At 36.3% G+C, this 25,195-nt stretch overlaps 1 protein-coding gene across 1 annotated transcript; it reads right to left on the bottom strand.

Moving 5' to 3' along the window:
- Window positions 1-409: 409 nt before the first annotated feature.
- Window positions 410-16,849, bottom strand: LOC119151194 (formin-1-like). The gene is made up of 3 exons (XM_037394816.1): window positions 16,532-16,849; window positions 1,585-2,365; window positions 410-635 (listed from the first exon to the last, which is right to left on the bottom strand). The coding sequence occupies exons 2-3, from the start codon at window positions 2,261-2,263 to the stop codon at window positions 529-531; spliced, it is 786 nt and encodes a 261-aa protein (XP_037250713.1). The 5' UTR covers window positions 2,264-2,365; window positions 16,532-16,849; the 3' UTR covers window positions 410-528.
- Window positions 16,850-25,195: the final 8,346 nt, after the last annotated feature.

Here is a 25,195-nt window from a genome sequence, read left to right as displayed (position 1 = left end):
GATAATAAATGTTACCATAACATTTTGACAGACTAGAACACAGCACAGGAAAAGCCGGAAAATAAGCATGTACACTTTTTTACATTTTATATAAAAATTAACTTTGGTTAAGAGGTCATTCAGTAACAACAGAACTGAATATAAGCTAACATTAAAAAATGCATCTGAAAGGAAACCTTATTATAAACTTTTGTTTAAAAAATTCAACAACTTTTTACTCAGTCCTTAAGTAGTGAAAAATACCTTCATAGCAAACATACTATTTATTATTAAAGGCTAGTATTAAAAAACCACTCCAATACTCTCATGTTTGGTTAATTCTGTTAGTTTAAAGATGTATGAAATAAGACTGACCTGGACAGAAATTCTGCTGTGTCTGAGTAGTTAATTTTTCTTGCACAGCACGCTTTTCAAAATGCCCTCCAGTTGCATTCTGATGTAGGCCTGGTTGTCTGGTGGCAAATCCCATTTCTCCAGGTTCGGAAAACTTCAGATAAAACTGCGGGTCCAAATCACTGAAAGAGAGGTTTATAGCACCATGTCTTCCACGGCCGTAGTCACTGAACATAGATTCGTCCGCGGTGTTCTGTGTTGGTAATGGGAGAATCCGATGATGCAGCTGTGGGCTTGGCAGTCTTGAAGATAACGGAGAAGGAATAGGTGACATTTGTTTGTGTGTATTAGATAGCGGATATGAATTACTAAAAACATTACTCACTGCTACTAACGAGGGTGAATGCAGCCTTTTCTCTTCCAGTTTAGGATTATTATTTGTCTGAGAAATATCAGGACTTTCATTTACAGGCAGGTTCAAAAATAAATGCTTGCTGCTTCCTCGGGATACCGTGGTTCTTTTCTCATGTACTGAGCCTGGCAGGTTTCTGTCTACTCTTGCAATTTGTTGCAGTCTCTTCCATTCTGCAGCTTCATCTAAACTGTCACTCTGTATAACTTTCAGAAGAGCTTTATTGACTGCTCCCACAAGGTTGCATGACTCATCAGTAATGTGCACTCTCTCTGCTTTGTACTGCAAATCAGAGCCGTCTTGCTCCTTTTCCTGCAGCACAGTGGTTTTAGAGTCTGCAGCAGCTTCATCTACAGAGCGTACATCAGTTCTTGAAATAAATTCATTATGTATTGTTGTAAGAACAGGAGAAACGGTTTCTTTATCTCTGTGAAAATCAGGTAAATACTCTGCAGGGGGGGTGGCAACTTTTTTAATACAAGCTTCTGAATCCTGTACCTCAGGAACAACTGTGACTCCTGGTTTCTCCTTGCATACCGGCCCAGTATACTTGCCATTTTTCAAGTTTTTAGCAGCTGCAGACTTACTTAATGTCTCAGGTTTGTTAGATAGACTGTCCTGAGATGACTTTACCGAAGTGATACTCTGTTGTACCTTTGTAACTTCAGAAAGGCATTCACCACTATCTACTAGTTCAACTGTGATCATGTCATTGTCTTTTGAGCTACCACTTTTTAAGTCAGCATCCAGTTTCACAGCTTTGTTGCTCTCAAGAAAATACCCCTCTTCTATCCACCTTTCTGGTCGTACACTATTGTCTACTGGTAAATCATTCTTACCTTTTACTGTTAGCCAACTGGAGACAGAAAAAGAGCTGGGAAAACTCCTGGTAGGAAATCTTGTGGGGAGCAGCATCTTATTTTCCAGTTGCTTATCTTGCACACTCAGTAAAGAAAGATGTTCATGTATCTTTTTTCCCCCTTTCCGGTGTCTAAACTCCTCAAAGCTCTCTTTCCTTCTGTATTTCCTCATTTTTTTATGATTCAAATTGTCTCTCTTCGGGGAATCCTGAAAGAACTCCTGCTGATGTGTAAAACTGGAGTAATCATCACCTTTAATTTTCAAGACTCCAGAAACATCCTGTCGCTTTCCTTCCTGATGTCCTGTGTTAAGGCCCAGAATATGATGTGACCTCAGAAAACTGGATAACAGTTTTTCCTTTTCAGCAGTTAGTTTGTACAGTTCAATGAGAATGTCTTTTGTGGTAGTTTGCTTGAAAATAATATCTCCAAAGTTTTCATATGGCTGTTCTCTCAGCTCCATCTCCATTCTCTCCCTTACTTGGTAGCAGCTACAGAAACGTTTACTGGTTCTATCCAGAGTTACACAGCCCTTGTATGTAAATCCTCTGACTTTTCCCTCTGGATGATAGAAGCTGATGTAACAAAGCTCCATTATGGGTTTGTGCAATTGAAGGACAGTATGCGTGCCTTCCATTATGCTTGCCAAATTAGTCATTCATTTAAATTATGTGCTAAGTGTTTCAAAGCTTGCATGACATAGCATGTGAGGCAGAGAATGGACGGAAGGCATCTGACTAATCTTCAACAATAATATTGTCTGTTGGAAAAGAACAGAGAGAAGCCTGTCAAACTTGATTATGGCAAATTTAATATGACAAATAACAAGCCTGCTGAAGCTCAATCTTCCCTCAGTATTTTCTGATACAAATCTTTTACCTTGAAAAATCTGACACAAAAAGATGACATAGTTGAAGACATAATCCTTCTCTCATACATCATCCCTCTGTCTCCAGGGACCTCAATCAATGCTGTTCCATAAGGTCACAAAATGTTCACTAAAACAGCCATTTCAAACAGAATTTACTTTTTAATGCTGAAACTTGTTGCCATCTCTCTGTTAAAAGTTAACTTAATGTTGAACATTTAGTCAAAAGAACCATTCGAGCATGTATGACGCCTTTTTACTCAGCACAACCAGCAACTTAACACCATCACAATGTAATTAGCTCTCGCTGCTTTTTTTACTAAGAAAACATTTAAAAAATAAAAAAGGCTGAGCATTTTCTTCTCATATTTATTTCTGAAACCACCGTGACATCAAGAAAACTTGCAAGGAAAAAAAAAAAAAGGTTCTGTTTACTTGGCTAGCATATAGACAGTGTATAGATCTATTTTTATTCAACATGCAATAGTGTAATCATACTACTACAGACAGGTTTATTGACCTTTGTTATTTCCTTTTCTTTGCGTCACATTTTATTTTCCTGCTACAGATTGGATATATTTACATTCTTTTGATACATCATGATAAAAGTTAGCATACTTCATTTGAGCACTAAATTGGCTTTTTATCCAAAAGGAACTCCACATTTGAAGTCTGCAGTCACTAGGAAATGCATAAGCATCAGGGAAAGACCTAATTTTGCTCAGCAGCAAGCAAAGCAGGAAAGCACCTGCTCCAAAGCTTCTCTTTCTTAAAAAAAGCAAAAATTTCTGTTTTCAACTTTCAAAGCATAAATACAGTAGAACTTTCCATTATTCCAAAATAGTCAAACTTAGCCTCAGTCAACTACAATTAAAAGGAAGCTGTCACATTACTATGTTACACATTTCAGTTTTACATATTTTTTCAATACACAAGTACTGTATCAGGTTTTATTATACAGGGAGTCAGATATAAAATGATGCCAATAACTTATCATAAGTAATTAGGCAATCCTAACTCTAAGAAGCAAGCAGCATTTACCCCAAACATCCTATCATAACAGCAAGTAGGCTTTTTGCAGTGATTTTGATGCGCATTTTGTTAAAGCATTGCATATGCCTGTAATGTTCTTTAAATAGTTTCAAACTTTCCATTTACTTTAAGCTGTATCACTTTTCATGCCAGCAAAACTTTATATGCACACATAAACCTCGAAGACAGAGGAGAGATTCCCAAGGAGAGTGACTAATGGTAAAAACTGTCTTCCATCAGAGCCAGATCAGCTTGTTAATTCTGCTCATCAGCTGTCAATAGTTATGTGCCATCATTCAGAATCCCATACAAGTATAGGAAGGGGTAGGAAACATGCAAAACCTTTAGTCAGCATTGAAGACGTGTCGTTTCACAGACCTATAAGAGTTTCTCAGAAAATTATGCCATACTGTTTCTTCCTGTATTCTTATTTTAACTCATTGTCTGAGTCTGGAGTTGGAAATACGGACAAGGCTGAGGACTGCCAAAAAGAGCAGCCTCACTTCTAGACTTCCTTGTCTCCAGCTGTGCACGCCTGCTGCTTTTCTAGTGTAGAACTGAGTGATTGCCCGGCCACAGGGTGTGTCACTGGCAGATGCAACCAACAGTGGTTCTCCATACAAAGTAATAACCATCAAAGAACACTTTTTCATCACAGGAGCAGTCTTAAATCTCGTCACTCTTCACCCAAGTAGTGAGGAACACCAGTTACGGTAGCAATTTGCTTACCCATAGCACCAAATTGACCCTCAAGTAACCTACTGTTGTTAGCTCCATCCAATATGAGCTAGTTAACTTGTGGACATTTCCATAAACAAATACTCAGCAGTCCCAGCTAATGCATGCTGAGTCAGTTTTTACTTACAGGAAAACATCACTGAGGAGCAGAATTTCATGGGAGTTACTAGGCACTCAAATGAATGGCACAGTCTATGTTTTAGTCCACTGGCAACATACAGCTGTTAAACTAGGAAGAAGAAAGAATATCTAACAGGGAAAAACCTAGCTAAATGAGAGTGGATATCCCAAGGAGACCAAATCTGTGCTTAGTACTGACTTAAGGAAGAGGATGCATCACATCAAAGTATTTGTCAATCCATGTGATTTAGAAAATAATAAAAGGAAAGGAGCAATAGGAAGAAAGGGAATTGTTTTTTAATACACAGAATAAGACAATCTGTATTATGTGTATTTCATGGTCTTACCTAGGAAAAAACCCACAGTGTTAAATTAGTCCAAATTATTTCACGTTTTCCTCTGTTTCACCTCAACTGGCATGGCATTTTCTCATGGAAATATGATCAAGTGACTACAAGGAAATAGCATCACGGAAACTATAAACCCAGTAGTTATAGACCCAGACAAAATGATCAAATTTAATATCCTCAGATGACATCTATGGTATCATCAGGTGCAACAGCTCAGTTCTGAAGAGTACATGGAAACACGCATATATACTGTTTTTTTGACAAACAAATATATGTGTAAAGGAGAGAACTAGTGAGCGAGCCCTTGGCTCTGCCACACATTTGCTGAACTATATGCCCCTCCCAAATACAAGCAGCTTCCCTCATCTAATCTGAAGCATTACATTACTAGAACGAGATCTACAGCTCTATCTTAAATCATATCGCAACTAAAAGGTCTTTTTGAGTTAGAAACAAATAAATCTACTGAAGATACTAATTTTTTTTAATCTACCATCTTTGACAACACTTTGTTATGCCAACTTAGGCCTGTTTTAAAGGCTACATCCTAGTAGATCTCTTCTTAGTTACACCAAACTAAACACTGGGTTTGGTGCACACATATTGACACGTTAAAATGTATAATCACCGTAAAAAGAATGAACCCCATTCCTTATGATGAAAAAATTTACACATACCTCAAAATTAAATCATATTAAAAGTGAGTTTTAGAGAAAATCAGTAATAATTATAACAGCAATAGCAGAAAGGACACTTTGTTACTATTAGGCCAATAAAATAGTCTGTGTCAAAGTTTTCATTGATTTAAAATATAATGTGATACCAATGCACTGCTGCAATGTTTAGTGGTATTTTGAAGCTTTTTTCTATTAATAGATACATTCTCTACTAAGAAAACATTTTTCTCTTCAGTGCCTTCAGTATCTTATTCAGCCTTTATTTTATAATCTTCCATCAGAAAACAAAGACTTGAACTCCCTGCTCTATAAGCAGAAATATTACAAGAAACTATCAGGAGAATCATGTTAAGGAAGAAAACTGATTAAGGACTTTCAAACTTAATTACAACGCTAGCTCCCCAACTTTTCTGTTCACTTTGCAATCGGTTTATAATCCTACTTCCACTTGCAAAGTTTACCACGAGAAGTGAATTTTTTTGTAAATTAAAGCCACACTCAGGCAAAGTTTACAGCTTAAGCAAAATGCACATTAATCCAAGACAACTGAAAATTTTAACTACATAATGTATAGTGTGGAGCAATGAAAGCCATCTTCAGCATCATTGCTGTTTCTCCCATGCAGCTTTCAAATGCATAGTAGCAGAGCACTGGGATTCATGTTGTGAGAAATAGTACTTTAAGGAGAAAAACAGCTACTCAGAGATAACCAGCTAAGAACTGGAAAGAACAACTGAGATCGTTAAATAGGCAGCTGAGAAGCAAACTTGCTCTGCTGTGTTTAACAACAAGAAATGTCACAGATTTAGTGCCCCTTGAGTTCTAGGGTGAACGCATTCATCCACTTTGCCTTTCAAAATACACTCTTAGAAAGCCACATCTCCATTGCTGCAGTTCCTTCTCTTTAGCAGGACACATAATTCACTGCTCAGCATGACAGATGGTCTTCCTCCTTTCCCTGATCTTTGAGTAAGAAAGAATTGGAACTCCTTACTTTCCCAGCTCTCTCCAATATCTGATTGTTACTAGGTGGCAATCTGTTCCTGAGTAGCTATGGCTAACTTTTTGTGCTGTGTTATGTATCTAATTAACACATCAAACAGAAAAAGCATAGTAGAGGAAATGTAGTAAAAAGGTGGACAGAGGAGGGTTCCACATCACAAGTTAGAACAAACTGCATTAATATTTCTTTATGGAGCACAACTTGTTTGATAGAGACAAACTCCCTCATTTTCTTCTCTTGATTAAACTCTCACATTCCTCCAAGGTTCTTTCAAACTATCATTTCACTGACACAAATGTTATCACTAGATAGATAAAAAGTTATTACTTCTTTATGAAGACAAAATATTACAGCTCCTTGCAGCAACTTAGATATAAATGATTTTGTAATAAGAACTTTCCAAGTATAAGTCTCCATTGTTTTTACTGGATTGTGACCAAAAAAAATAAAAATTAGGATATTTAATTATTTGTGTAATAACTTGAACAATACTGCATATAGCTACCGATGGTAGTTTAAAAGACCACTCTTCTCAACTTCACGAGTACTGAACTCCACTAGCAAAGAGTTGTCAAGGAATAAGAAACAAAGCCTATGCCAGACAGAGAACTGCTTTATTAAATTTCAGATCTCATGCAATGACACAAGGGAAGTATTAAAGCATGTTAAGAGTCTTGCCAACAAAGGGATAACACAGAACATAAGGTTGAAAGTCATTAAGTTAATCCACAACAAAGAGCTTTGTAAACCAAGAACAATTTTAAAGCACAAATGCAAAATGTAGTTAACTATACAAACAAACAGATAAATAAAATGGAAATAAACTAGGAAAGCATGTTAAAATGCCTTGGATCTTTTACAGTCTTTGACTATGTCATTCTCTTCAAATTAATCCAACACAGAACTGAGCCCATGAAACAAAGTAATCTGAAACCCAGCTCTCAGAATACACTATCTTGGTCATCTGAAGATAAGGAAATCTAAATGACTGGAAATCCAAAACCATAACTTTAACAAAAAGGTAATCTACCCATGGCATATAAAGTTAATCAAAATTGTTCTTAAGAGTTTCTGGATAGACTGAAAAATATGATGATGCCTCACTAGAAACAAATACATTCTCAGAAGCCAAACCGCCCCGTACTTGTTCCTGGTCCTTTCTAGACCACTGTCCTATTTGAAATAGTTGTAAGGAAGTGTATTACCTTTACAGTGCACAAAAAATGGGAAAAAGCAATGATGATACTTTGGAGTTCAGAACTAATGCTTACCATTTATACTTAAAATTTATATTACATTTAACTAGTCAGGTTGGGAAACACAAACCCCGTATATTGCTCACACCACTTGGTTTCAAAAATTGTTAAAAACCCCCTAGATTGCAAAACAAGAATTATATGGAAATTACTGACTTCATAATAGTTTAGTTTCTGAAAGGATACAAATATTTTTACAACAGTGACCTTCTTCATTATAAAACATCACAATTCCTGACAAATATTTTCATTTTTACCAAGAAAGTCCCTTTATTCAGATTTTTGCTCCTACAATTTGAGCCAAGTGACCTCCAATACAATTTATCTAAGTAAATACCAGACCTAAATTACGTTTTTGCCTATTACAACCATGTAGTTCTAGTTCCAACTAGTTCCACCCACCTGCACTAAATCATCAGTGATCCTTTTCCAAAAGCCACATGGTGAGGAGAACCTATATAAGCCTTTCAACCAAGGAACAGGGATTTTTTTAAAATTGCTATTATAAAAGCAGAAAAAATGTTAAAAAGATAACTTAAAGGTTAATGAACATTCTAAGGGTATCTTTAGAGACCTGTATTATCAAAGACTTCAGAACAGATGTATATAATGTCAATGATAACCTTGAAACTGATTGTTTCTCTTCAGTGCATTTCTTAATAATGATGGCTTATGCAACAGCTCAGCTGTCCATAGTATTCCGTCAATAAAAATGCTGACATGCCCCCGTGTTAGTTGCTTCCATTTTATAGCAGATACATGATCCTAAATAAGAAAAAGATGTTTCCAGCACTATGCTTCCTGTAAAAATGTTTCTCCTGATATTTTGTATTGCAATCTTTATCTAAAATCAACTATCTGCTATAAATTAAAAACCAATATTTAAAATATACTCCTTAAATATAGATAAAAAGTTCTCCAAGCTGTTTCTACATTCTAATTGTTCCAAAGAATCCCAACTTAAAAGTTTTACAGAATTTCACTGAATTATGTTTTTGCCACCGGATTTTTCAACACTAGAAAAGAATTATACAGATGGAAAAGATGGAAAATAAGTAACTAAAGAAATAAAAAATAAAAATCCTGTATTACACTCCTGTCTTTTACAGTAAAAACAGAAGGGGAAAGAAAGAGCATGTAACAATTAAAACTTCTATTTTAAAATATCCAGGTAAGAGTTTTATCATTATACTTCAGGTTGAGCAAGAAATCTAATGTATCATTTCTTTCATAACTTTCAAAAGAAAATAATTTCCTGTCAGATCTAGTTTTGAACCTGGAGTACAAAAAAAAGGAAATAGCTGCATGGAACTACTAGTGATTCAAGGAAGACAAATAATTCTGCTTTTAAAGAGCTTAGCGTATGAGTTGATTCTTGGAGAAGGAAACAGTATTATGACTAAGCAAAATTAAAAGAGAGTGCACTGTAAGCACAGGCAGATGCTAATGGAAACAGATAGCAAGTGATATGTTCGTTTCTTCTACCTCCAGTATTTTCTGAATGTAATCTGCCATAATTTGGAAATACACAAATTATTTTGTACAAGTGGATTTTTTTTCTCCCCCTCAAAAGAAACTGACATGAAAGTTCTCATCCTTTTGTAGCCTACTTCAATTTAGCAAAGCAATATGTTGTTTTTTCTAAGGTTAGCAAGTTAAAAACAGAAAAAAGATGACACACAACAGATCCTTATTACTACTGAATCTGTTGGCAGAGTTCAACCACACCACAGGACATATTTGTCCAAAATCTGTTTGAGAAAGGTGACTAATTAGGAACAAGTTACTAAATGGAATTTCCAACACAAACTTTTCCATTTTACTGTTCCAAGAGTCTGCTAATAAAAAATTTTGTAATGGATATTATAACCATAAAAAGTCTTTAATGCAATAACTAGTAAAGTAGCAGACATTAAATGAGAGGAAGACCTAAGGCAATCTGTATACACATCCTGAAGAAGCCATTCTTAACACAGTAACAGTCTGTTTGAAAAAGAATATTTCAAGAAGTAAGCATTTAAATAACAAACAAATCCCTCTGCACTTCAGCCAGGTATTTACATCTCCATCTTGCTCCTGGGCACTCAGCAGGGGAAAAAACCAAGAGAACAGATGAGTCCATCATCTTGCTTCCAATTTTTTTGGACTGGAACAGAGTTTTCTGTCTGCGGAAGAGGCAAACTGCAAGGAAAGTATCACTAAAACCATTGCACTCCAGTTAAAAATATAATCAGCATATAGGATTTGAAGCAAAATGTCATTCACAAGATTTATAGCCTTATAAATAAGGGAGTTTTTTCTAAGTGATGGCAACAGCAACTCATAGAATTTAAAGATATTAAATGGGTTTAACAGATTATAACATGATCAGAATCATATTTGTCATTTCTTGTGAGAAACAACTGCCTTAGTGTTTTACTGAGATTTTCCTAAGGAAAAACATTTCAGGAGGCAATATTTGGCATGAGGAACTGCAGCTGAGATAATGAGCATCACAAAATATAACTGAAAAGGGATTCTTATAATGAAAAATGGCTGAACAACTTCAGTATAGATGGTAGTAATCATCTTGATGATTTTTTAAATTGAGTATCAGAAAAACAAGTTTATTTTCTATGACAGATGAAACAAGAAGTTCCATTTTCTATGATAAATGAAACACCAGCCAGACTTTGTTTCAAGCACCGACACTGACCCTCAGATTTCTCCTAAAGGAAACCCTTGGAGCTAATAGATATTACAGTACCTCAGAGAATGACACTGCCCTCCTGGCCCAGGTCTGCCAGTACAACCCAGCAACAGCAGTTTATTTCTGCCTTCCTCAACGAAGACCAAAGACATCTTCACCATACTCCAGAACACATTTTCTTCACTTCTTAACACATAAGGAAAGTGAAAATCCGTTGAGTATGTCTATCCAAAATTCTGAAGGGCTAAGGTAGCAACTCGACTTACGCTTTCACAGTATCTAGAGGATACACACACAAACTGTTATGGTTCAAAGGGATTTAAAAGATATATACAAACACGCAAACAACACCTCCAACTCTCCTTGCTGGTAAGAAAAGAGTATTTTGCCAAATCTGGAAATTAAAATGAATGTTAGAATGATTTCATCTATCTTAAAAATAAAGACAGGGTTTACTCCTCAACAACAGCATTACACTGTATTCTGTGCTTTATTAATTATGCATTAATGTAATATATATCTTATTCAAACAAATAACCCTCCCCTAAAACTTTCTATACCTAAGATGAATACTCACAATTAAATCTTAAAATTGAAAATTGTTCCTGGATATATGTACAGGGGCATGTGGCTAATGCTCAGCTGAACTCATAGTGATGTAAAAATTAATTACAGGCAAGAAGAAAGATCTTTTGCCGCAGGATAAAGGGGTCTTAATGAAAAGCTGTACTACTAAATAATCAGCTGATTTTTCAAGTAGTAAACAAAAAAAAAAGCGCTACATTAGACCAAAACAGCTTGTACAGACCTCTATTCAGATGTCTAAAATGTAATCTTTACATATTTCTACAGAAACATACTATATCATCAGGAAAAGTAAAACAAAAAAAGATTGCATTGATAATGAACAAAATAATATAAACTTTCAATATCATACCTGTATATGTTAGACTTGGGTCATAAACTGCACACATGACTTTTTCCCAGATTTAACCTAGATAAGTAATCCCTCATAGAACATTTTTATTTAATACTTTATCAACAGGTAAGTTTTACAGGATACACAGTAGCTTGTTTCTACTTCTGTCAGCAAGTACAGGATAAAGAAAACCAATGTGAATTAAATATATTTTAAATAAAAGAATTGTCTTCTTGTTAATCTTTGTCTAAAAGATTTAATTTCGCTTATCTGGACAGCAAACTCTTCAGGCAAGAGCTGCCTCTTATTCTATTTTGTATAGTTTAGCATCTTTAGTTTCATTAAAGTAAGACATCAGATTTTATTTATTTAATTATTGCACGTCCATAGTCTCATGATGATATTTAAATGAAGCATTTAGTACACAGCCTTTCAGATCAATGGTCTTTCACCAAACATCACTGTCAGAGACACATCTGGCATACCCATGTATTCTAAACTTTAAACCCAATACAGTGTTTAAGGAAAGCAAAGGAGAAGAAAACTAAAAGGCCATGTTACAGCAAATCTTTCAGCTACTTCATGAACAAGGAAAGTAATTCCAAGAGCAAAAAGTTTGGAACAACTGCAAATGGAAGCGTAAATGCTAAGGAAGCTTCAGTAGTGAAGACAGAACAGAAATGAAATTTAAAAAAAATAATGAGGAGCAACTAAAAAACCTTCCTATAACAACATTTTATAACTTTAGAAGAACCCCTCCATAAAATTCAGCAAGCTTTGAGTATATCCTTCTGCAATGAAAGGTCAAAGAAGCTGTCCCTTATTAAGTTCTTAGGAATCAAGAACAATTTCTGAAATAATGTATTTGACAAGTTAGCAAACAAACATATTTTAAAATATTTTAAAAAATTAAGCAAACTTTGAGAATAAACTCAGAAAGTTTTTTAACTTCCTCCCCTTCCCAAACTTCAGTGAACTTGGAATTACTTTACCCTTAAGGAATTTTGGGTTGCTTCAAAAATTGTATGTATCATCCAAGTTTTGAAAACCTTGGTTGTACTGGATGAAATGGGATTTAATGACTTGTGATGATCACGTTAACACTTCAAAGAAGTAAGTGTTAAAGCAGAGAACTATGGTTGCATTTGTTTTCTTCAGTGCAACTTTCTCGCTAGCAGCATTTAATGCATCGCTAAATGGTTTTGACATACGACTACAATTTATAAACCCAATTGCTATCCATCTGAGAGGAGAGATTACAGGTTTTCCAAAGGCCTGTTAAACGAATAAGTATATTAAGTATCAGCTTTTATATACACATCATTTAGTTTGTTTTATCTGTCCTAAGTGCAAATCAGTTAACATTAAAAAAAGCCTTGAAAATGGTTAATTGCTTATATGTTACTGTGATTTTCTTGGTCTGTGCCCTATCGTGGAAGATCATACATGGAATTTTTATGAAATTGAGCAAGTCTGCCAACAGGCAGATACACTTCTACCAATAATAGTATTTAAAAATATTTATAAAACTCAAATTGTTTTAAGATTAAACAGGTTGCATAGATCCTCCAAGGGGATTTTAACTTTTTAGCAACCAGACAACCCTCAGAGTAAAAAAAGCAAGAAGATTAAAACATGAAGACACAGTATTTTAGTGTATTAAGCTTAAAGTACTGCAGAATAAAAAGAACGGTTTTGAGAAAAAAAGTCAACTTAAATCTTGACATGATAAATACTGATTTTACTTCAAGATTTCAGAAATACCATTTAAAATAATTTATAAGATTTAATGGCTCTTTAAATGGACACAGAAGCAACTCGTTATTAAGAATTTACAGGTCTTATGTAATTTTCTAAGGGCCCAACTCAACAAAATATATATGCTCTTTTGAAGAGACTAAGCCCTCCATTATCACCACATAGAACTGCATTTGAAATCAAACCGAATGTCCAAACTAATGATTACGTTAGTGAGGTTCAACCTTCCATGGAAAGGGAAGAAACAGCAGTAACTGCATGACTTGGATAAGAATTCATGCAGCACATTTTGTGTGCTTTTTTTCCCTGTTCTCAGGCAGAAGTGCCAAGACTTCCTATACATACTGTATCTCTACTCTGGCAGCACTTATAGGGAAGCACAATCACAAACATTAATCTTGAAAGATGTTATGAAATTGCATAAGGCTTTAAATGATCATGGCAAAAAGAAAAATACCTCCCTCAGATTGCCTGTTGCAGGCAGGTCTAGGCTGTACAGGCTCTACTGTCACAGAGGAAGGTTGAATTAAACAGATCATTAGGCACACAATCAGATCGAAAAAAACCAAAAATCACAAGCACCAAGTTGCTGTGCTTGGTCATTGAAATACTAATGCAGTCTACACTCCTACTACCTCCAAGTATCTGCAAATAAACCTGGATGGTCACAACTACCAATGGCAGCAGTGAGATATAATTATAAATAATAAAAGGAGGGGTTGGGTGTAAAGGAATAATGTATCAATATATAAAACATGCCAAAACAGTAGAAACAATTTATACTCAGTTAAGGTTCAGATTCCACTGAGTTCTATCTATTTGATCACTCCATGATGGACATGATTCCTGCCTTTTTGGTGCTCTTAAGGATACCTGAAATCTAATGGAATATACATTCAGATTACATATTTTAAAAGTCATATGAGATCAAAGATAGGTGAAGAATTTATTTCCTGCCAAAATAGCTAAAGCAAAATTAAAAGCTGACAAATGTTCTCAGATGCCAGGAAGACTGGGTGGAGAAAGGGATGCAAACTAATTTTTGAAAACAGCAAGACAGAGGCACATGGAAATTTTTTTCTCATCTGGTTTTTAAATATTATAGTAAAGAGCAGAAAGCTGTTCCACCCTACAGCCTTAATGAAGACCTCTATGACTGCTCTTGCTTTCATTTTCCTACTCTTGACCACTCTCTGGAAGAATCATTTTGGGTCATTTACAAAGGCTTCTTTTGACTTTTGGTTCCACTTTCAAACATCCTATGTGCGCAAGTTAAAGCGGCATCAAACCTTCATAAAGCGTCACCTTGCTAATTGATATTGTAAAGGGCTAAGATTACATGCTTCTTTACACAGACAAAGTGTCAAGAGTTTTTCTTAAACAAAGCAGAAAAAATATCTCTTTTTTTCTGCCAAGGTGGGATATTAGTCTTTTCCTAGCTAAAAAAACAACCAAACAAAAAAACACACAAACCCCCCAGCAGTTCTTTGTATCCCAGAGAGAACTGGCTCTTCACCGTATTTTTATATCCTGACTAACGTCAATATAAAGTTGATATTCATTACCCTGGCATTTATTTTGAAGAACAGCCATTTCTCAATTTTCTATTTGATACTGGCCTAGCTTCCACAAAAGGAAAAGGTCTTTGGTTTCTAGTTGCTAAGCTTTCTCAGAGTGAGATTTTATCCAATTTGTCATCATTTTATAGTAACACATTATTTTCTTCTTTGAAAAGTATTAAAGTTTATTTTAAGTGAACAAGGATTGATAGATGGAACTGTACACTCTACAGATATGAAAAGCTGAAAACAGAAAGTGAAAGAAAAAATTGCAAATATTTTGGAAATACCTGTCTATGTAAGAAATCCTCTACAGAAATAATATACTTTTACCCATGCCTCTACTTCAGTCTTATGCTAACGAGCTGGGAAATATTTGGGAAACATTCACCTCTTGTTCACTACTTGCTATATGATTAAGTCACCTATGCCCATGTAGTTCTACACCTTACACATACATCTGTGAAAAACCCCAAGTGAACATGCATGCTCATGGCACTTGACTTTTAATGAGACAGGTTGCACTCAAGTCAAAACTAATTTCCATTGTTAAAAAGACACTTCACAAGATGGTTTGATTTCATACCAAACTCCATCTCTCTATCCCTAGACATTCTGTCAACAGTCCTTCAAATTAAGCTAATGACGTTATGAGTTGACAGTTTCTTTTTTTAGTAACACAAAAAGCATTTCTTCTTTCTCTTGTCCACTCTCCATTTAATCCAAAGTGGCTGAATTGTTTCTGCTGAAGCTTACCGAAACAAGCCAATTCACCTGCAAGCACAGGCCAAGCTACCTGAAAGGTGAAAGTTTCAGAACATTATGTGTAAGTAATTTTCATGAACTTCCAGGATTACTACTGATAGAGCGGTATAACTATCTTTACAAATGTGTACATAATGGTTTAATAATAACACTAGCACTAGACATTTCTACAAGTAAAATGATCATTATACCATCATGAACAATTCAAAGGATGGATGGAAATAAAATAACTAAAACTGGGAATGTAATCAAAGCTTCTCTATAATACATCAGCAATTTTTTAGTATTAATTTTCTGTAAAGCCCGAAGAAAGCAAGGACCCATCATGATTCCTGTGACATCGCTGGGAAAACAAATATCACAAGACAAGACAGTGGGACAGCTGGAAGGACTAAGCATACACTCGTTCGCAGACCAACTCTCTGTCAGTTGCATCATCATGTGATTTAATACTGCAGCTGAAGAAAGGAAACTATGCAAGAAGGCTTTCTTCAGAATGTTAGTATGCGTCCTTTTCCTACACGTAGAAGGTACTGACAAATGTCATCATACAAATACGTTCTAATTCAGGGTAACAGTCCAGTAGCCTAATCTGCAATGGTGACAGCCGTAAGCTGTACAATATAAGAGAAACAGACTGTCTGAACGCTGTAAATATTAATCGTGTTTTCCCATAAGCTTTACAATATAGAGAAACAGATTGTCTGCACGCTGTAAATACTAATCACGTGTTTTCCGCTCATCAGCCCTCCTGCGTGCATGACGATACCTGCATCCATCAGACGCGACGGAACGCTAGCAACCTGCATTCCCCGCTTCACCGGACCATGCCCATGCATCGCAAAAAGCGCATACAGTTTAAGGGTAACTCTGGGGCGGGGGGCGGCAAAGCAGGCACAGCTCACACCAGCAGCGCTGACACGAAGGGGGGAAGGAGGGAAGCTACGGGCTGGCTTCCGACTGCGAGCGAAACCAAGAGATCCCGGCTTCTGTGACCCCGCAGAAGCTGTTTATAAATAGACGGCGAAGAGCAGACAAGATGTTAAGGCGGACTAAACAGACCTCTTCTCTGCAGCCCTGACTTCGTGGTTTTGGTTTTTTAATCCACTCGATGGCGCCCGGAGCCGGGGCAGGGAGCGGAGCGGAGCGGACGGGCAGCGCGGTGGGCGAGCGAGCGGAGGCTGGTTATTACCTTGCGAGACGCGGACCCTGCGTTCAGCTGCTCCCGCTGCCGCTCCAAGTGCAGGAGGACGCGCTGCTCGGCGGCTGCGGCTGCCCCGCGCTATTCCCGGCCGCCGCCGCCCCCGGGTGACCGCCGGTGCCGCCTCCCCGCCGCCCGCCCTCGCCTCACGGACCGTGCCCGGCGTGGGAGCCCCCGGCCGCGCGCGCCTCACCGGGCCCTCCCGGCGGGGGAGGCGACACGAGCGGACGGACAGGGCAAGTGACCAATCCGCGGGCAGCGCGGCTTCCGCGCGGAGGCGGGCGCGCGGCCGCCCGGCATCCAGGCAGGCTGCGGGGGGGCGCGGGGGAGCGGGCGGCGGGGTCTGCGGCCGCGGCGGGCTGCGGGCGTGCCGGGGGCTGTCCCCGTCGCTCGCCGGAAGGGCGCCCGAGTGCTTTCGGGCTCTCTGGAAGAGCTGTCGCTGCGCCGTTTGTTCCTGCCGGCCGGCGTATCGGGAAGCCGATTCTCCAGCGAGTGGGGGATCCCGGGGAGCTAACGCATCGAGGCGTCAGCCCGCTGCTTTTTGTCATAAACTGTCTTTGCATAATCCATCACATCCCTTCTCCTCCTGGGAGGGCATCGCTGCCAATCGTGTAGCTACCGCTTACCGCAGTAATTGCAGTACGGCCCTTGAGCAGCTCCAAACTGCAACCTTAGAGGACAAGGAATCCCACCCTTTGCTCCTAACGCTGCGTGAAGAGGTAAATCACAACACAAGCTGGTTCCTAAGCTGCCTCATAAAATACCTAGCTACTTCAAGGGATGGAAATTAGGTGGAACAAGAAAAGGACCTGATTTTTCGGTCTGAACTTCGTTCTGCAAGTAATCTTCCTGCTACTCTGCACTGAAAGTACTCCATTCTGCAAGGCACCACCATAAGGGAAGGAAAAGGCCTTTGGAACTACGTACTTAGGTGAAAAGAATAGAGACAATTCCGAAGTAACAGTTAAGGTTAAAATATTTCTAGGTACAGGCACAATTGGGAGAAAGAAATAGTCTTCTGAATCCCACCGGTTTTTAAGACCCTTCTCAATATTGAAACATTGCAATGAAACACTTTTACTCGCTGTAACATACAGCCTTCTGAAATGTCACATTTGGTTCTGCTGAGCTTCATTAATATGTGGTACATTTATTAAATATTAGCTCACTCTGCAGATTTTTCATAAACAAATGTGATCTTAAACAGAAAACATCCACCTCTGTTTGAAACACTAGGGACTGTCAAATTCCCATCACTTTAGGCCACTCACAGCATCGTTTCCTTTTGAATTCTTAACAAACTGAGTTTTCTCCTTTTTACCTGAAATTTTATGACCATCAACCCATCAACTCCTATACATAAATACTAGCTCATACTCTGCATATTAAAACAATGTGTGCAGACTAGGGAATGGAAAAAACCCTAGCTGAAAGTAAGGCTTTCTCTTCTGATGTTTGGTATTTTCAAAGATTAACAATTACTTTGTTAGTAACTTCCCTTTTTGCAAGCCCACGGTTTATATGGAGTTCTCAGAAAGCAACCAACATGAAATGATTATGTCAGGCTGCAATGTAGGGCACACAGAGAGTAAAACCTAATCTCCAAGAGGTTTCCACTTCATCTGCACTCATCTGCGTAATCAGCTTTTCATCTTGTCGTAGGATAAATGCAACCTGCCTTCTGCTTCATTTACCCTATATAGAACAGTAGTATAGATTTGTATGAAGCAAGTGGTAAGAGCTCATGTAGGAATGTATTCAGAAAGGAACTTGAAACCATTCAGTTTTTAAGGGAACATTAAAGGTTCGAAGTCATATATTTGCTAAATTGATACACTAATTAGTGTTGAAAGCAATTCACTCTATCTAGTATGCAAACTGACCCTGCTTTAGATGAAACAATCCTTACTTTCAGCTACCATTTAATTTCTTAATCTGTGACTTTGTGGATGGTAAACAACGATAGTTGTTGCTTAAAACTTTCAGGAGCTTTTATAAACTGTTTAATTCCAGTGAATAACTCAGGCTGTTAAGTGGAACTAGTATGATTATCACTTGTTTTAATCTCAGTTCAGTTGAGTGTGGAAGGCTCATACAAGTGAAGACCTTCATGAAACAAAGGAATGAGTAACAACCTCCTGTTCAGACAGCTCCTTTATTTGAAACACTTTAACAAAAATGTACTCAGAAGCAATGTCTGAATTGGAAAGGTACTGACGGACTTTGTTGCTTGGAAAACAAGGTAAAAACTAAGCTTTAATGGCTAACAATAAGGATACAGGCTGGCCAACTGAATGTTTATGATTCTTTGTGCTCTTGTCTCAAAGGATGAATATTTTTCTATACTATCGTCAGAAAAATGTTCATAAAGATTTATGGGTAATCTCCTAGAAGTACCTGAGGAAAACATGAACTGTATGATGCAAAAAGGAGAGTAGGAAACTTCTTGCAGCTTTCTGCCAAAGCACTTGTTACTAGTCTGAACCTGAAGATCTAAAAAGCAAAAAGCCATTCCGTATAAGCCAGCTCCATTTTCCCTTTTTTTCATGCCTGCAGCAAAATCTCATCCCTGAACAGATGTTTCCTTCTTTTAATATGTTTATTTTCTTGTCTTAATATTGCATATCAGAGCTGACACTTCAGCATAACAGGGATATAAGATTTCATATTTTCAACTTAAAATTAATACTTTGAATTCTCAATAAATTCACATCCATAATTCAACATTGCATTGTCTACTCACATGGCCAGTTTTGAACCCAAAATGATTTATTTTTTTCCTAACTTGCTTAGATACATTAATTGAATGTGTTTATGGCATAGTATATATGCCCAGAACCCTGTATTCTTCAGTTCCTCCTCCTGCAGCTCCTTACATCTCCCTTGTGTCATCATTCCATATTCTTTAATCCACACCATCCTGTGCCTTGGAACAGCAGTATGAGCTGTGCTCATTTGCTTCATCATTCCAGGGATCCCATTCCACTAACAACTGCTCTAGATTATGATCTCTTTTCTCTCCCCCCTGCCAGTTTTCTTTTCATGTCTAAAACTCAGTAGAGATTCTGCTCAATAATACTGAGAACAAATCGTGAAATTTTATGGAGTCCTTAACAGGATCAATAACATTTCTGGCATAACCGATTGACAAAAAAAAAAAATAAATAAATCATCTAAGTGTAAGATACCATCTGCTTTCTTAAAAATTATTAAAATAAATAAAATTTGGCTTTTAGGACCTAGATTACTCTGTATCTTCATACAGAATAAAAAAGGCAATAGCACTGTTTATATGAACAACATAAATACAAATATACTGGAATAATTTATATAAACGATTGGAAGGATTTTTTTTTTGAGCAGAGTGGGTTTTTTTGTATCTGCAACATATATTATACTGCACTGTGTTACTTTGGATTATTCATAAATTCTTGACCCAAAACCAGCTAATAAAGAAATATTAGTTTACATTAGCAATCCATTTGTCATTCATCAATACCAAAGATTTTATCCTAATGAGAAATACAGATTTGCCCATTTCAATTGATATCAAATCTAATTTTTCAATTCACCCAAGTGATGGAGTAACTGGCCAAAATGGCTTTCTGTCTGATTAATAAATACAGAAATTCTAAAGACAGCAGAGGAGAATCTGTAATTTTCAAAATTCTGAACGTGTAAGATTTGGCAGTGCTGCCAACTCTTGCTGTTACATCACCTGATTTTGGACAGGAGGGAAACCCATTTTACAACAAAATCAAGTGTATGTTTGCAAGTTTCTGAAAAATTGCTTATCTTTAGGAGAAAGGAACATGGTCAGGACTGCTACAGAAAGCAGACAAGATGTTACAGAAAACTTAATGCAGAAGATCTCTGTGGAAATGAACATGTGTTTAAGTGACTAAAACATTGCTAATGGTAGGGGTGTTCATAGGACAAGTTTCATTAGCACATTGATACTGAGGTACTCTCTGCCTGACTTGAGTACAAGAAGGAAATTAAAGACACTATGGCAATTAAAAATTGAAAATAAAGGGATAATATCAAGAAATATCACTTGGTTTACATACTGTAGTCTGAAAACACATGCGTGGAAATATCAAACATTCTCTAATATTATGAATACAGACTATTTGTCTGTTATTATATTTTAAAAAGGAAGAGTTTACGGTTTGGCATATACTACATACTACCAGATTTACGTGAAGCTATTAAACCATCAAATCCTTATGAAATCATTAAATCAGTATAACTAACTCTCATGCAAACTAAACACTCAGATTGTGAGAAAAGTGTGTGTGTGTGTGGTATGAAATATTTTCTGGGAAAGACTAACAGCAGCTGTACATACAGCTATTTATTTAAGTGAGGCTAGTAGTGGAGTGCTGTGCTGAAAAATGAAAGAGAAAGAAGGTAGTACATAACAACATGATACGCATATTGGTTATATTAGCTGAAAGACTGGAGACAAACCGGCCTCAGAAAAAAAGTCTTAGGACAGCAGAAACTCATGACTACTCCTACCTCTGTCCCTTTCTCCTTCTCTGTTCCATATACATATGTTTTTTTACAGCCACTACTAAATCAAGAATCAAACATAACATTACAGGTACATTTCTAGAAGCAGAAATGGATTCAAGTTGCATAGAGATGTTAAAAAAAAAAGATATAACTATAAAGCCCAATTAATGTATACTGAAAGGTTACATTCAAAATAAAAGCTAAATGAAAAACAGTGCTGAGCACTGATGGAGAGCGTCTGGTTTCCATGTCACTCTTGGCACACTATATACCAACAAAAGCAGCTATAAAGCAGGTCAGACGTCTGTCTTCAGTATGCCACTATAGCATTTTTGTACTTGGTTATGCTAAAGTTTAATATTAATATTTAAAATCCCAGGAGAGAAAATAAAGAGACTAAAATAATAACAAAAGCTTCCTCAACAGATACAGTATCTCTTACAAATGCTTACTTAAGAAAAAACCCCAAACTCAAAGAACCAATGTTTTTAATTAAAAAAAAAATAAAGCTGGTTCTGCATAATAAATAAAAATATGGGAAAACAAGCCATATTCTTTCTACCTATATCAAAGACTTTAAACATATTTTAACCAAATGCAGTTTAGCAACAGTAACAATTAAGTAGAAGTAATTAGATGCAAAATTAGAACTTCTCAGGACTAGTAGTCTGAAAGAAAAAGTGAGGGAGAAGAAGAAAAGTAATATATGAACAAACAAAAAAGAGTAGCACCTTTTCTAAAATGTGTATTTTAGAAATATACTAAAATTTCTAAAATGCAGAGCTGTATGCAAATAATTGGGAAATAAATTCAGAACCATATAATGGCTCTTACAACCTCTCTGAAAATAACAACTTAATTCAAACTATTTTTGGTAATCTGAAGTTGCTTTACAAAATTTTTAATTAAATTATTACCTTGTGAGAATCTGTTTCATACTTCAGAATTACACACTTCTCCACCATCATCACAAGTAAGAGGCTGAGATGAAAAACGTGCAATTCTATGCAGATTTTGCAAAAATGGACTGTTACTTCTTCCTACATGATGCAGAAAAAAAAAAAAGTTAGTCCAAACAGTGACAGGAGTAGATCACAATATAATACTTCCAGACCACAATTAACTACTAAGTCTAGAAATTATATTCTTTATGAAAAATCGTTATTCCAAACAAATTTCTTCTTATGTCTCTGTTTTGTTTTTTTGTCTCAATTTAGTCAGATTAAAAAAAACAAACCACACATTCCGCTGCTCTGCAAACTATAAATATTTGGAAGGAGAAAACCTTGCTCCTCGCATGATTTAATCACATGAGCTGCTTCATAAATTGGTCATGTGAGTTTGACATATTTCCCATAAGTACATTTAGCTTAGAAGAAAAGTAGTTTTATTTACTGAAAGTTACTAAGGAATATTTTATTTACAACAAACATTAATGTAGCCTCACCAAAACAAAATCCCAGTTCAAATGCTTCAGGCATTTAACAACTCTCTTAAAAATCTGTCTCTATCTAATTTGGGCTCCTTGAACTGTCTGATGCTGGCCAGACTTGGCATGCACACTGTCTACAAAAAAGCAGAGCATGCCAAGTCTAAGGCAACAAGAGAAGAAAGCAGCTAATACTCCCAGTTATTCCAGGAACAGGACTGAAATGTAGCAGTAGTACTAGAATCAGAAATACTACTTATTTTACCCTCAGATTCTAAGCAGTTGGAAGCTTTGCAATACTAACATTGATCCTAACAGATTTGGACCCAGTGGTCACAATGTAGGATAATCAGCTGATCAGTCGTCAGGCTGACTTTGTTAAAAATCTAAAGTTAACTTCAGCTTGTTGATTATTTTGGGTTTGCATATGAAAAATATGAATGAATACAGAAAATAACATTCAATCATAACTGACTGATTTTGCTTGCTAGTACTTCTATGAGATATGGTGAGCCCCAGACCTCTGTAAATAGTAAAATCACCAACTGTACATTTCCTTTTAGATATACAGAGATTAATTGATGCTTTTCTTCTTAATCAAATAACTGCTGTAATTCTCACTTGGTGGTGAGAGAGAATTTTATTTTACATTTCTGAAAAGACTATATTGGAGGAAGTTTGTTATGGTTTCACCAGTGAAATAACATTCACATTTGCACCAACACTTACTGCTAGATTTCTAGCATAAACAAAAGCAGAAGATAAGTTTATTCCTTTGCTTCATGAAATTGTTAGCATCAAGGAAGAAAAAATGGGAAAAAGAAGGCAGGGAAGAAGAACAGGAAATGAAACTAAAGCAAGTGACATCAAAACACTTATTAATAACAAAAAAAAAATTGTTTCTGTGCTGGGGAAAAAACCATACATACAGCAGTAAGATGAGTGGCCTTAGAATCTGATTTCTCACTGCTGAAGAGAAGTAATGTCCAAAAGGAGAAATATGAATAAACTCAGCATTTTAAAGGTGCAGAGATAAGAAGCTGCACTTAAAAATTCCCATCAGGAGTTCTTCCATTAAACTGAAGTAAAGCAACAATATATAAAGCTTTCACTGCAGATGCATTGGTCATGTCACGCATAACTCTTCATCTGTTTACGCTTACTGAGTTTTTAAAAGAAAAATCTTTGTACTGCTCTGAATTCACCTATTCATCAGCACTGAAAACTTCAAACTTATACATATTATGTATATATATATAAAAATATATATAACATATAGAACTAAGAGACACCATTTTTTACTACAGCCATTTTGCTGTCATATGGGCTGACACCATATGATTGCTTTTCTACTGATCATGGTAAACCTAGCTTGATTTTTACCATTTAACCATTGTAAATCTAGCTCTATTTTAAACCTAGCTCATTTTTAGTTTCCCTCAAGGGAAGCTATTCAAGACCATCACTGACGTTAAGGGTCTAATTATTCTTGACTATGTCATATCACTTTGTTCTGGAGTGCACGCAAAAATTTACACATCCCAAGAAGAGATAGCTTCATTTCTATTTTCAAGAAGAAATGTGATACTTTATAGTCACTTCTATAGGAACAGGATTGCTCCTGGTTTCAAAACATGCTGATTTTGTGAAGTGCTAAATATACTCAATTTTCTGAGAGACTGCAAAGCAGCTGATTCTGAATCAGCAAATGTCCCAGACTTTTATCCAGATACCTAAAAGATGTTGGATGTTTTCCAATAACATTAACTTAAAAGTTACCTAAATTTTTCACTGGACAGGAAACCTAAGTCTGAATTAATCACTTTACAAGAAAGAAAGAAGAATATAGCATCTCAATAAGCTGCAAAATTTCAATGTAAATATTCATTACAGTTCATACTTTGCTATAGTGTTTTCTTCCTTTTCAGCTTTGTATAAATTACTCTTATTATAAAGAAGTGGAAAAACTGGGATTTTTTTAAAGCCAAGGAAATTCTTTCCAAAATACAAACTCTTAACTAGAGTCTAACTTACATTAGATCAGATATGTCTGCAATTCCTTCATTTGTATGTCAAGATGGATGCCAACAGCAGAGCATTCCGATGCAAATGAACATTTCTAATGAAATCTGAATTTAATGATATTAGTACTTTCCTGATTACTACATGGAAGTATCCAACATGTTTAAATCTGAGTAATATACAGGTCTAGTGCATCTTTCCTAGATGTTTTATAAACTGAAAAAAGACAGCAAGCATATATCTTCACAGTTATTATTTCATTATTTCACTGTCAAATAAATTGATCAAGAAAAGACTAGTAGTTTCTTTTAGCACGTTCTTTGTATGTGTTGGACTTTTCAGTTTAGAAAAACAGCAGAACTGGATCATTGGCTAACAATAACACACTAACTGCATGAAGGTTAAAAGACTGGATGTACAAAACAAATTGTCTAAATTATTAATATTCTTCTTCCAGAACATCTTCAGATTTTACCAAAGTAGACTGACTTTTCAAACAGTGTCACCAGCTCTTTAGGGTCAAACCCATGAGAATTTAATATCAAAATCTTAGTCTGCCCTCTCCAGCCATGTGAGGTACTTGTATGCAGATGCAGCAAGAGAAGTCTCCATTGACTTGTGTTTGGAACACTACTTTCAAAATATTATCATTATGCTGTGAAAGAAAGTTCTACAGAGAGAAA

Source organism: Falco rusticolus, chromosome 7, assembly GCF_015220075.1.
Source record: "Falco rusticolus isolate bFalRus1 chromosome 7, bFalRus1.pri, whole genome shotgun sequence".
NCBI lineage: Eukaryota > Metazoa > Chordata > Aves > Falconiformes > Falconidae > Falco > Falco rusticolus.
Note: the sequence above shows the minus strand (reverse complement) of the source record. Positions and strands in the feature narration are given on the sequence as shown.

Excerpts from the sequence above, each read along its gene's own strand:
- LOC119151194 (XM_037394816.1), bottom strand. The coding sequence starts at position 2,263 with ATGACTAATTTGGCAAGCATAATGGAAGGCACGCATACTGTCCTTCAA. Across the intron at positions 636-1,584 it reads CAGTTGGCTAACAGTAAAAG|ACTGCCAAGCCCACAGCTGC; the intron begins GTAAGAATGATT and ends GTTATCTTCAAG.